This window comes from Mesoplodon bidens, assembly GCF_964165515.1.
Source record: "Mesoplodon bidens genome assembly, chromosome: X".
In the NCBI taxonomy this organism is placed as follows: domain Eukaryota; kingdom Metazoa; phylum Chordata; class Mammalia; order Artiodactyla; family Ziphiidae; genus Mesoplodon; species Mesoplodon bidens.
In genome coordinates, this window is record NC_138163.1 from 3,820,358 (window position 1) to 3,833,889 (window position 13,532).

The 13,532-nt window shown below is 55.6% G+C and overlaps 1 protein-coding gene across 1 annotated transcript; it reads right to left on the reverse strand.

Moving 5' to 3' along the window:
* Positions 1-7,656: 7,656 nt before the first annotated feature.
* Positions 7,657-10,733, reverse strand: LOC308609264 (melanoma-associated antigen 8-like; the record flags this gene model as incomplete). Its single annotated transcript, XM_081222963.1, has 4 exons — positions 7,657-8,669; positions 8,744-8,814; positions 8,964-9,061; positions 10,707-10,733. 4 exons carry the CDS (start codon positions 10,731-10,733, stop codon positions 7,657-7,659), a joined length of 1,209 nt encoding a protein of 402 aa, XP_081079089.1.
* Between the last annotated feature and the right edge of the window lie 2,799 nt (positions 10,734-13,532).

Genomic DNA, 13,532 nt, shown 5'->3' on the forward strand with positions numbered 1-13,532 from the left:
ACCACCCTGGGCAGTGGCCCAAAGCTTCCTTGGCCTGTGTGGACAGATCCATGAGGGACCTGAACATTGAAGAAAAACCCTGAGCCATGCACAGGATGACAACATCATCATCTCTAGCTAACCTGGACTGGCCACCAAATTTCAGGGCCACCTTACTTAGAGGTTCCCAACAATCTTCATACAAAGACATGAAATGGCTCTGGATTGAAAAGGCACAAGCCCCAGATAAACCAGAAAGCAGTTGGTGGCTTGTCCAATTCAACATTCATATTGACTCCAATGTGATGGGGTGGAGGGCGGGCTTCTGAAGAGCAGGGCCCTGAAAGGAGAGAATTCTGGTGCCTTCAGACAGTCTGGTCATGGAGGAACTGGGTCAAGGAAGGAAGTGGCTGGAGCCCAGGTCTCCGCACTGCCAGGGCTCTGCCCCTGGGCCACTGCAGCAGCAGAGTGGAGGGGGCATGGAATTAGAGGACTTAGACCAGCTTCACCGCCGCTCCACTGGACGGAGGGACAGCTGGGAGCCAATCCCTGGCCATGCCGGGGGACCTACCCCAGGGTTCTGAGGGACCAGCTTGACAGCTTCTTCAGCTGGGAGCCTGTGACTACAGGCTGACCCTCTCTTGACCTGAAATTCTCCACTCTGAGCTCCTGAAAGGCAATACCCTTAATGCCACCAATGAGAAAATCCCTGGAGTCCCTGGAGTTCCCAAGACTCCACTTACAAGGTGCCTCCCCCAGCGCTTCCTTAGAGGGCCCTTGTTTCTGGCTACTTTAGCTTCACTTGCTAAGTGGTCCTGAAAGCTCCCTGGCAGGTGGTTGGAGCCTGGCAGGGGGTGTGGCAGAACACAGGGGCTGTGTCTGGGGGCTCAAGGAGCTGGGGGAGGGGCTGGGGTGCAGTAGAAGGGCCTGAGGCAGTAGGATCTTTGGTTCTGCTTGGATTGCAGCTGCCCCCGTCTTCCTCCAGAGCCCAGAAGGGGCCACCCCTCACCGGGGAGGCTTCCCTCGGGACTTGCAAACTGCAGCTGCTGAGACAAGAGGGAGTCAGGGGCGTCTCAAGGCCCCACTGGCCATCTTGTCACTTGGACCTGGGAGCAGGTGGATAAGCACCTCTCCTGGAGCAAGCTTCCCAGGAGGAAGGGAACACGGGCCATTTCCTGTTGGAAGGCCGATGGGTAGGAGGTGTCTGGGAGTCTAGAGCCACCAGGATGTCCCTGTGCTTCCACTCTGAACCTCTCCTGCCGCCAGGGGCTCCAGGAAGTCTTCCCAGGTGGAGAGGGAGACTCTGGGCCTCTGTGAAGTGACATCTCAATGAGGCAGCTCCATACATTGCTCAGACAGCTAGATTGCTTTGTCACAGTCTCCGGTCTACACTGGGATCCTTCCACCTCCTAAAATGTTTGCTCCAGCCCCATGGACTGCACCCCATCCTGCCCTGGCCTCCCTGCAGTCAGCAGGAGTGGGGCTTTCCCGGGCCTCTGTGTCCTGCGGGCTTAGCTCAGGAGGCCCTTGGACTTCCTGCTACCGCCTGCACCCCTGCAGTGCGGTATGCCATAGGTGCTCAGCAACTGCCCAGGAAATGAATTCTGGAGCCTGACACACCCAAGAGCCCCGCTACCAAGCAGTTGCCCCTCCTCCCAAGCCTCACTCTGTGTCCACCACCTCTGCTGGAATCATGATCTCTGCTTCCTAAGATTCCAGGAGCTGCAGGCAAGATCTGTGGGCAGCCGCACCACATTCTCATGGACACGCTGAGGCTTCTTGAACAAGTTATACTATGTTTGCACAGATGTGAGATAGATCATACATTTCATAACATATTTTAAACAGAAAAAGAAAATATCTGTCAAGCAATGTACAAGTAGATAATAAGACATACACAGATTCTGGAATATTAAAATGTGGGGGAAGGTAGATCTTGGATACACAGTAATAATAGCCCCTTGGCATTGAACACCTACATTGAGTCAGGCACTTCATATGCAGGTGACACCTTGTGTCATACTTGTTAGGGGTTAAATTATGCCCCCCAAAACATATGCTGAAACCCTCATCCCCAGTACCTGCGAGGGGAACTTATTGGGAAATAGGGCCTTTGCAGATGTAGTCGAGTTAAGATGAGGTCATTACAACAATCCCACTACTGGGCATATACCCTGAGAAAACCATAATTCAGAAAGAGACATGTACCACAATGTTCTTTGCAGCTCTATTTACAATAGCCAGTACATGGAAGCAACCTAAGTGTCCATCAACAGATGAATGGATAAAGAAGATGTGGCACATATATACAATGGAATAGTACTCAGCCATAAAAAGTAACGAAACTGAGTCATTTGTTGAGACATGGATGGATCTAGAGACTGTCAAACAGAGTGAAGTAAGTCAGAAAGAGAAAAACAAATACTATACACTAACACATATATATGGAATAAAAAAAATGGTTCTGAAGAACCTAGGGGGCAGGACAGGAATAAAGATGCAGATGTAGAGAATGGACTTGAGGACACAGGGAGAAGGAAGGGTAAGCTGGGATGAAGTGAGAGAGTAGCAGTGACCTATATACACTACAAATGTAAAATAGATAGCTAGTGGGAAGCAGCTGTATAGCACAGGGAGATCAGCTCGGTGCTTTGTGACCACCTAGAGGGGTGGCTCGGGAGGGTGGGAGGGAGAAGCAAGAGGGAGGGGATATGGGGATATATGTATACATATAGCTGATTCACTTTGTCATCCAGCAGAAACTAACACACCACTGTAAAGCAATTATACTCCAATAAAGATGTTAAAAGCAAAACAAAACCAAAAAATGAGGTCATTAGACTGGGCCTAATCCCATATGGCCGGTATCCTTAAAAGAAGAGGGCAAATTGGCCGTAGGCATGACCAGAGGGGAGACAGCCATGTGAAAATGAAGGCAGAGACTGGAGTAATCCAGCCATAAACCAGGGAACACTTGGGGACATCACAAGATGGAAGAAAGAAGAAAAACCCTCCTCCAGAGCCATCAGAGGAAGCATGGCCCTGCCAGCACCGTGATGTTTTTCACTTGAGCCTTCAGAAAAGGGAGAGAAGTCGAAACCCCACTGGCAACTTCAATTTGTGGTACCTTGTTGGGCGGCTCCAGGAACTGAACACAATCTCATATCAAGGCTCAGAAGTTGAACTGTTACACTCTCCATTCTACAGATGAGGACACTGAGAGCCAGACACCGGACCCTGCCCACAGGGACTCTCCTAAACCCTGTCAAGACCCCATCTCCCCTGAAATGAAGAGGAGACCCTGGAGGAGAGGTGAGATCTAGCACAGAGGGCATGAGGATGGAGAAGGTTTCCATCTGGACGTGGGGGTCCGAGGCAAGGCCCTCTGAAGGCGGCTCTTGTGCTCAGGCTTGGGCCCTGCTCTCTCCTTCCACTGCCCACTCTGCTTCCTTCTCTCCCAGAGGCGTGGTGGCCCCACGTTCTCCTGCAGGCTCACTTCCCCGGGCACACCGGCTGTCAGGCAGGCGGCAAGCCTGCATTCAAAGCATGGGGACGGCCGGGCTGGAGGACTCTCGGCATCCCCACGGGGCCTGAGTGTCTGTGCCCTTCAGGGCCCTGTGGATGACCTCAGTGTGGGTACTGGAACATACATGATGCGTTCCCTATACATACGTGTGGTGGTGTGTCGATGCATGGGTATATAAACACATATATTCTACACACACGTTATAGATATATAGGTATATGTATAGGACACACACTACACTACACAGACATGTAAAATATATTTCTCACTATGAATCACGATGAAAAAGTGACAATCACGTAACTCCAACAGGTAACATGATCTAATCATCAAACCAAGCGTTCCCCTAAATCACCTGCCACTGCTCAGGCCTCTTCAGCTAAAACTAAACCTTTCTTAAAACAGCTTTCCAAAGTCTGGTGGCTGGTGAGGAGCCCCGAGGGGAAGGTGTGCGGTTCTCTGTACTCCCCCCACGGTCATGGGTGCGGCAGCCCCCCATCCAGCATCTGTGCTGGGACTGCAGCCTTTCTCTGAGGGGTTGAGGAGGACCCTCCTGAGTGAGGATGGAGGGGTCCAGCAGGCCCGCAACAAAGGGTCCCCCAGCATGCAACTCCACCCGTACTGGGACTCCTGGGGCACACCGGGCCGGGCTGTCAGGCTGCCCATCCCCGCCCACCGCCCCCAAGTCCTCAGGGATCTTGGGGGTTCAGAGGCTCGGTCTGAGGGGCACAGTCTCAGGTGGGCCGAGGGAGGGGCCCAGGTGCTGCCTGGAGTCGAGGTGAGGACCAGAGGAGGACTGCGGGCCCCCAGGGGGTGCATCTGAGGCCCTCCCGACAGCCCTGGGAGCCCCCCGGCATGCTGTCCAGGTGGGTCGTGCACTGATCCCCCTGGGAGGGGGAGGCGAGGGCCTGGGTCAGGGAGGCCGGGGCCAGGTTGGCAGAGGGAAGGAGCCCAGCCCCACCAGGAGTCAAGGTACAACTGTGAGGGGGACTCGGAGGCCGCAAGGCATCCAGGTCGGCCCTGCTGTCAGCCCTGAGAGACCCCCGGCAGGGCTGTGGGTATAAGCGCCACCCGCGACCCCCGCTTCCCTCTCAGGGGTCCTGGCAGGGGAGGGCCTGGGTCTCAGGGGACCAAAGGCAGTTGGGCAGAGGGAGGGGCCCAGACCAGCTGGGAGGGAAAGTGAGGACCGAGGGAGGGCTGAGGCAACCCCGCGGGACCATCTCAGCCCTGGGAAGCCCTGGGCTTGGGGGCCTGATGTGTTGTCCATAGATTCCCCCTGTCCCCCAAGTTCAGGGTCCGTAGTTCCACACCTGGGCTGTCCAGCCATTAGGCACATCTAGCTATTGACATTTAACTTTAAAGCGTTTTAAGGTAGAAGTCCAGGCCCTGGGACACACCAATCACATGTCAGTACTCAATAGCAGCCTCATGTGGCTACTGGTGCCCCATTGACAGGGCTGGCAGGACCTATGGTTCCCAAAGCGAGACTGCTTCCCCCAGGAGACACGATAAGGGTCCTACTGACCTATAAGCCACGGTTCCCACCTGGGCACTGTGGGCTCCTCCCCCTAGAGGCTCAGGTGCCAGTTCCCCATCCCCGAGTCTGCTCTCCACCCGGCCAGGCCCTACCACGTGGGCAAGGGAAGGGCACGGAAGGCTTGTCCCCAGAATGAGGCTAGTGGTGAGAGGACTGCAGGCTCCTCACGGGGTTCTTGCTTGCAGCTCAGCTCCAGGCTCCTAGGCTGCATCCCTGCCCCCTGCTCCCGGGGATCTCGGCCCCTCCTGGGTCCCTCTGCATGTCCCACCCCTAGGACACCTTCTGCACTGCCCAGAATCCACAATGTTTCCGCACCAATGTATTATTTTTGTTTAAGTGGAAAGTTTCTTCTGTCTTTGTATTTAAAACAGTGATTTAAACACCATTTATTTATTTATTTATTTATTTATTTATTTATTTATTTATTTATTTTTTTTTTTGGCTGTATGTGGGCCTCTCACTGTTGTGGCCTCTCCCCTTGTGGAGCACAGGCTCCGGACGCCAGGCTCAGCGGCCATGGCTCACGGGCCCAGCCGCTCCACAGCATGTGGGATCTTCCCGAACCGGGGCACGAACCCGTGTCCCCTGCATCGGCAGGCGGACTCTCAACCACTGCGCCACCAGGGAAGCCCCACCATTTATTTTTAAATATTTGTGGGTTTACATAAAGGATCCCAGATTCCCTGCAGGCAGCTGCCAGGAAGCAGAGGAAGACAACATATGGGCCAGGACTTGGAGTGAGTCTCTCCCCTGCAATGCTGTGTACTAGGTGCTCAACAAAAAGCAGCTGCTATAACTTTGCCTTGAAAAAAATTCCGTTCATTAGGTGGAGGAGCTTCCGACAAAGCCAAATGGGCCTTGAATCTGCAACTACTTCTAGTCACTTCTCTGTGATGGGTACTTTCTAATACAAGATCCCGTTGACTTTCCAAGGCTCTTGTGAACGTCAACAGGGAGGGTTCCCCCTATTCCCTCCAGAGCACCTCCTGCCCTTCCCTCTGCAATCAAGCCCGTAGTCACAGCAGGTTGAGGATGTGCCCCTTCCTCCTCACGCAAGGACGCACCTCACTCAGCCTGGGAGTCTCAGCTGCCGCCACACGATGGAACGTGCCTGAGCACCTGCACAGGTGCCCTTGGGCACCCTGACAGCCACGACCTTCCTGTGGGGCAAGGACCAGACACCAGACTGTGGGAGGAGGGCTAGTGAGTTTTCTTGCTAGCATTCCGCTAGGATACGCACAAGGAGCCGTCCTTCACCTCCAAGGAGGCTCCTGAGATGCGTGGAATTCAGCTTCACTCGGTGGTTTTGCCACCATGGTTTCTATGACCATTCCTCACCTAAGGCTTTGGGGTCCGACCACCTAGGAAAGCTGATCCATCAGTTTAAGTGTCCAGAAGCCACTTTCAAAGAAGTTGCCCCATTAAAATCCTGCCAACAGTCTGGGGGTGGTTACCAAAGCTGCTTCAACTGTATGCCTCAGGGCTGAGTAAATTGTGAGCGAAACCAAAGTCCACTCACCCCTCCCCATTTGGAAGATGTTGAGTGTATTTAGGCGCAGGCAGAATAACCAGGACTCTGAGGGTCTCTGCCCAAAGTGCACCTTCTCTTCCTGCCCCAGAAGATCTATCCACGACGGAAGAGAAACCTCTAATTTGCATGTCCCATTTCAGATTTGCTTCTCACCCCTAAGACTCCGTCTACACGCCTGCTGCCGCCACCACCCAGCCTCATCACCCTCACTTCCCACAGAAGGAATCCCCACTTCCCAAAGGCCTAAACTGCCCTGGCTCGGGGCACTTACCCTCCAGGGCCCGCTCCTGGAGCCCCACCACCTCGTCCCGTGTTCACTTGTTCTGTGGAAGTTAGGGGACGTCTCGCCACGTTCCTCATGTGACTGCGGCTCCTAGACCATCACTCTAGGTGCGGCTGTGTGCTGCTTTTCCTAGTGGCCCCACTACTAACACAGGCCCTTCCAGAGAGCAGAGGCTCCGTGGAGGTCGGCGGAGTAAACAAGCCAGTGAGCAGGGGGCTTATTGACGCAGATTAATCTTCTCCTACTTTCTTAAAATACCCAGGCAAATCCAACTAAACAGAGATAGTTAGTTTTATTTATAGAATGACAGACAAGACAGGGAACAAGTAAGAATCAGAACTACAATTACTTTTATTTTTCTAATTCTACCCCTATCTATATAACTGCTAACTACTTCCACATTTCCAAAATAGTTCTAATTCCTATTCCCTGTTATCTTGTACGGTCACAAAATGTACTGTGATATGTCCCAACCTCTCTTACAGAACAGCAAAACTCTTGTTCTCAAACTGGATTAGTACAAACACAAAGTTAGACATTGAAGCTTGTTTAGACTTCTATTCAAAGAACCAATATTTAACAAATTCCAAAAGAAAACAAAGATGACATTCCATGTCATCAGACACAAAAGCAACCCAAACATGCTGCACACCGGGTTCCCCCCTCTGGCCCAGACCCTCACTGCTTAGAAGGCTGACCGCTCCCCCTTCAAACTCAGAGTGAAGGATCAGCCTCCCTTCCTGCCCCACGAGAGAAGCTGCTGGACGTGGGCCTGGAGGGAGCCTGGCTGCTGCTCTGGCTCAGGCTCCCTGTTCCTCATCGCACACACCCTCTGCAGACAGGGATGGGAAGAACCTGGGATCCCATGCATTGACCCAGAGCAGATGCTCCAGGACCTGACACTTGCTGGTTTCTGCGTGGGCCCGGGGACCCCAGAGGAACTCGTAGCGGGCGGGGTCACTGTGGGGCACCTGCCGGTACACCACGTAGCCCTCCTGCACCCACACTTTGGTGAGGAGCTCCCTGACCTCACCATGGATATAGTACCGCCTGCCAGCACTCAGATCCTTGTTGGCAAGCACTCCCCAGATAGCCTCCTCAGGGGCGCAGTCGCCCTCTAGGAGGATCAGGCCCAGGAGCAGCACTAGGAGGCCGGCCTTGGGCATGCTCGGCCCATTGCTCAGCACTGCATCACAGGTGAGGCCCAGGATGGGGCCCAGGACGTAGGTGCGCTCGCAGAGGTCCACCTCCTTCACGTCCACGCCAAACACCAGCTGCATGCACTTGCAAGCTTGGCTGAAGACCACGGGGAAGTGGTCCTGGTAATCTTTGAGGATGCTCAGCATTTCTGCCTTTGTGGTTGACTCCTTGGTGTGATACTTGAACAGCAGGAACCCCACCAGTTCATCCACCTTCTGATGTAGTGCATGTTGGAGCACATCTTCCTGGTCATGCCAGGTGCTCGGCCCTTCCTCATCTTGGGGGCTGAGGCCGTCGTCTTCAGATTGGCTCCATGAAGAGGTGGCCATGGCAGTGCGGGAGGGGCTCAGGGGGGGACTGGGTTCTCCAGAATCAGCCACCTCCTCCAAGCTGCCCAGGAACACGTCAGAGTAAGAAGAGAAGGACGAGGGGGATACAGCCTCCTCGCCCTCAGCCCCCAACAGCTGCGCCTCTACCGGGACCTGGGCCGGGACTGGGGCCTGAAGGTCTATCTCACGTTGGCAGAGCTCACACATCCTGAGCAGGCACATGATGACTGGGGTCGGGCTGCCGACGAGAGTGTGGGCAGGGGTGACAGGTAGGGACCACGGACCTGGGGGAGAGAGGGGGTGTGAGCAGCCTCGGTGGAGAAAGGCACCCTGGGCAGCTCTGACAAAAGTCACTTACAGGTCTCGTCTTCAGGGGTGCCCTCGGGCCTCACAGGGGCGCTCCTCCTGGGCGGCCTGTCCCCTGCCAACCTGAAGTAGGAAGTGAGGGGGCTCCTCAGGGTGCAGCCAGCACGGCCCCAGGTTCTGGGGCTGAACAGGATGGTGGGGTGACTCGGGTGTTGTGGGGTCCCCTCTGTTCTGGGAGGGGGAGCCCCTGGGTACACACTCAGGGCACGCACCTCCCCTTGACTCCTGGCACTGCCTGGGCCTCCTCTGCTCTGTGGCCTGAGGACACAATCCTCAGTCTTGGGCCTTCGCCTCCTGGCTCCTGGTGCCCCTATAAGAGGAATGGAGGGCGCACCTCTTGTGTAGACTGTGGCACAGCCCTGGGCCCCTCGGTGCTGGTAGGAGGGATGGGCCAGACTCTGTGAGATACCCCCAGTTCTGAGTTCTGGGATGGGTGGTCTCCTCGGGGCTGGCTCGTAGTGCTCACCATTCCCCTTAACGGCCTGGACATTCCCCTTTGTGGGCCTGAGGGGAAACTCAGAACAAGACCCCGAGTCTGAACAGAAAGCAGTGAGGGGGCCCCACATTTGGCCGCACCTGTCCAGGGCCTCCCAAGGGTCCTAGGATGGGGACATCCTGGGTCCTCACCTCCTTCTCACATCCTGCCTGGCCTCCCAGCACTGACCACAGGGGCAGGTTTCTGTGGAGGCCCCTGTACCAAGGCTGGGCGCCTGCTCAGTCAGCCCTCGGGGTCCTGGGAGTCCACCCTCTGCGGACCTGAAGCCTCACACCTCACACCAAACACCTGACCTCCCGAGGACCCTGAGCCAGAAGTCAGGAAACATTTCATCTGCTGACCGTGCTCTGGCGCCTCCAAGGCCCCCGCGGAAGGGCAAAGGATCCCTCCCTGTGTTGGCGTCTAACGTCCTCAATCCTTGCTTCCTCGCATGCAGGCTGGACTCTGGGCAGGACCTGGGATTGTCCCGTCTGCCACTGTGAGTCCCTGCTCCTTCTACCAGGGCGCCAGTCTCTCAGAGACCCGGACGTCAGGACGTCAGGACAGGCCTACTGTGCTCATCCCGCCCCAGGGCCTCCCACGGCCACCTGCCAGGGCGGGGACCTGGTGGGTCCTTTTTGTCCTCTCTCAGGGTCCCCTAAGGGCTCTAACTTTAGTCCACCAGGGACCTGACATTTTACCCTCTGCCCTCATGAGACCCCGCCCCTTATCCCAGGTCCCCAGCTTCTCTGAGGCCCGGATGTCAGGATGTGCTGCTGTGCTCATCCCACCCTATGGCCTCCCAGGGCCAGCTCTGTTCTGGGGTCCAGGCTGCCCTCAGTCCTCCCTCAGGGCCCTCACCTTGACTCCACGCAGGACCTGGGATTCTCTCCTGTGCCCGCCTGAGACCCCGCCCCTTATACCCCCTCCCCAGCCTCTCTGAGACCCCGCCCCTTTTAACCCCTCACCAGGGTCTCTGAGACCCGGATGTCAGGAAGTGCTGCATGGGGTCATCCCACCCTATCGCCTCCCCAGGGCCCCCTCTCTTCTGGGGTCCAGGGTCCGCTCATTCCTCCCTCAGGTTCCTCACCTCGACTCCCGGCAGGTCCTGGGATTCTTCCCTCCACCCTCTTTAGGCCCCGTCCCTTACACCAGGTCCCCAGTGTCTCTGAGACCTGGAGGCGGAAGTCAAATCTCCTTGCCAAGTGCTCATTCCGGCCCGGGACTGCCCAGGGCTGATGGCAGGGGCGGGGATCAGTGGGGTCCCCTCTGTCCTCCTTCAGAGTCCTCAGCTTGAGCCCTGGCAGGTCCGGGGACGCCCCCTGTGTTCACCCGAGGCCGGACCCTCACACCAAGGCTTTCACTGTCCCGAGACCCCCAGGGGGAAATCTATGGACAAAACATCAGGCCACCAAGCCCAGGGCTTCTCAGGGCTGAGATGATCCCGCGGGGGTCCCTCAGCGCTCCCTCGGCTCCTCACCTTGACTCTCCGCTGGCGGCCCCTCATGCACAGACATCTGAGTGCCTCTCTCACCTCCCCACACGGGAGAGTCCTCCCACGAGCACCCTCAGCGCCAGGGGCTCTCGGTTCTCGCACCCGAGACGCAGAGCCCAACCCTCGTGCCCCCGCCCACACGGGAGCCTGAGCCCCCTTCCTGTCACGAGCGTCGTCGCCCCCCAACCCACGCCCCACCCCGGCGGGACCTCCCCTAACGCCTACCTAACGCACCTGCGCCCGGGAGTCCTCACCATCGAGCCCCGCCTCAGCCAGGAGTACCTCCCCCTTCCTCCCGCCACACGCAGCAGCCTTTAGCCCTCCCCTCCCTTGTAGGCCCATGGGGCGGGGGCCAGCCCATCCCGACCTCCCCACCCCCTCAGCCAGTCCTCCTCTCCTCTGGCCCCAAGGCCGGCCACACCCGCCCAGCAGGAAGCCCTCCGCTCCGGCCCCCCCACGCTTAGACATTAGCCCCACCCTCTGCACGCCGACTCGAGAACGCCCCCCACCAGCCACCCCACCAGCCAGCGGTCCTCCCCTCGGAACCGAACACAGGGGGACCCTTCCCTCAGCCCCCCTTCAACCCGCTGCCCTCTGCCGCCATTCCCCCACTCCCAACCGAGCAGCCCGTAGCCCTCCCCCCACCTCCACTCCTTCCCAGGGCCCCTGGTACCTGCGGAGTCCAGCCCCCGGCAAAGCCCCCGCCTGTCTCCTGACTTGCTCTGACTCTGTGGATGACTCCGGAGTCCCGCTCAGAAGGGGCTGAAGAGCTCGTCTCAGCAGTGCAGCCAGGAACTCTGCAGCCGACGGTCCCAGGCACTCTGTGCGAACGCCACGTGGGTTTCCGGGTGCTCCCGGAAGCTCCAGGAAGATGAGGGAGAAAGTTCTAGACGTCTCTTTACAGAGAAAGTGGTTGGATGACAAGAGCAGGTGAGGAGGCACTTTGCTACGGAAGCAGCTGTAGCCATGCGCACTGAGGGCCTGAGGTCCCAAGGTTTGGCGCCTCAGGAAGCAAAAGACACGCCCATTGGCCTTGCACCAATAGGAAGGCCTCCCTGCAAGGCTGTGGAGTTGGGGGAGCAAACTTGGCGATGCAGAGTCCATTGTGGCAAATATGTCAATTTGTCTTTACAGGTGGTTTTCTACTGTGATTGATAATGTCATAAACCTATTCTGATTTCTTTTGTTTTTTTTAATTTTTGAATTTTATTTTATGTAATTTTTTATACAGCAGGTTCTTATTAGTTACCCATTTTGTACATATTAGTGTACATTTGTGAATCCCAATCTCCCAACTCATCACACCACCACCCCCCATGCCCCCACCATTTTCCCACCTTGGTGTCCACATGTCTGTGCTCTACATCTGTGTCTCTGTTTCTGCCCTGCAAACCGGTTCATCTGTACCATTTTTCTAGGTTCCACACATATGCATTAATATACGATATTTGTTTTTCTCTCTCTGACTTCCTTCACTCTGTATGACAGTCTCTAGGATCCATCCACGTCTCTACAAACGACCCATTTCGTTCCTTTGTACAGCTGAGTAATAAAGCAACAGTAATAAAGCTCTTCTTTATATGGACTGATTTCTTGTCTAGTTGTATCAACTAGCCACCTTCTCACATGGCACAAGAGGATGAGGCAGCTGTCTGGGGTCTCTTTTATAAGGGAGCTAATCTCATCCATGAGGGCTCCCCCATCATGGGCTAATCACTTCCCAGCGCCCCACCTCCAAATCCCATCCCTTTGGGGGTTAGAATTTCACAGGTGAATGAGGGGGAGAGGATTACAAATATTCAGTCCGTAGCACTGTCAGTCCAACTATTGTTGCTCCGATGTTCCCTTTTTCCTGCTGAGATAATCAAGTTTATCATTTACATTTTAACTTCTCTACTGCCTTTTCAGGCAATTATCAGTTTTCGCTAAAACTGTGCAATTGATCTATGAAATGGAAGAAGAACCCTCACCGTGTCTGGGTCTGCAAAGTGCCTACCCTACCCTCTCACTGGAGAGGTGTCCCATGGGTGCTGAGCAGGAATCCTACTGTGGACTCCCACCCTCACCCGCAGCAGCCCTTTCCCTCCATTGCCTACAGCAGAGGCCACACTCAGCTGAAACTTTCAGGGAAATTTATTAAGAGGAACATTGACTGAAACCATTGAACAGAGGGCATGATAACACAGAGAGGAACTTCTAACGGCCACCAGAGCCCACGGGTCCCGACCGCCCCACCCCAGGGTCCCCAGCAAGGTGCCTCCGTCACACCCCACCCGGCGGCCCTCTATCCCCCCACAGTCTCCCTTCCTCAGGGCCCTGCAGGTGGCCTCTCGCCAGGAAGATGGGCGCCAGCAATGCCCGCGCCCCCAGGGCCGCCGCTCACCCTCTGGCCCACATGCCCTGGGCATGGCCCTGCCCTATGGTGGGCACAGGACAGCCCCACCTCAGGGCACACACCGCTGAGCCGATGATGGTGTGTCCCGAGGAACAACGGGGTGGCCTTCAGTTGTACTGCTAATTACTTTCACATTTCCAAGTAAATTCCTGTTCCAATGCCATGTTATCTTGTTCAGGATCACAAAATAATATGGGAATCTTACAATTTGTTTTACACAATTGCAAAACTCTTGTCGTTGAACCGAATTAGAGCAAATACATGTGTGATTAATGTCATTCACAAAGTTAGATACTGAAGCTCATTAAGCCTTCTTTCAAGTGGAACAATATTTGACAAATTCCTAAAGAAAACAAAGATGACATTCCACGTCATCAGACACAACAGGAACCCAAAGATGCTGCACACCGGGTTCC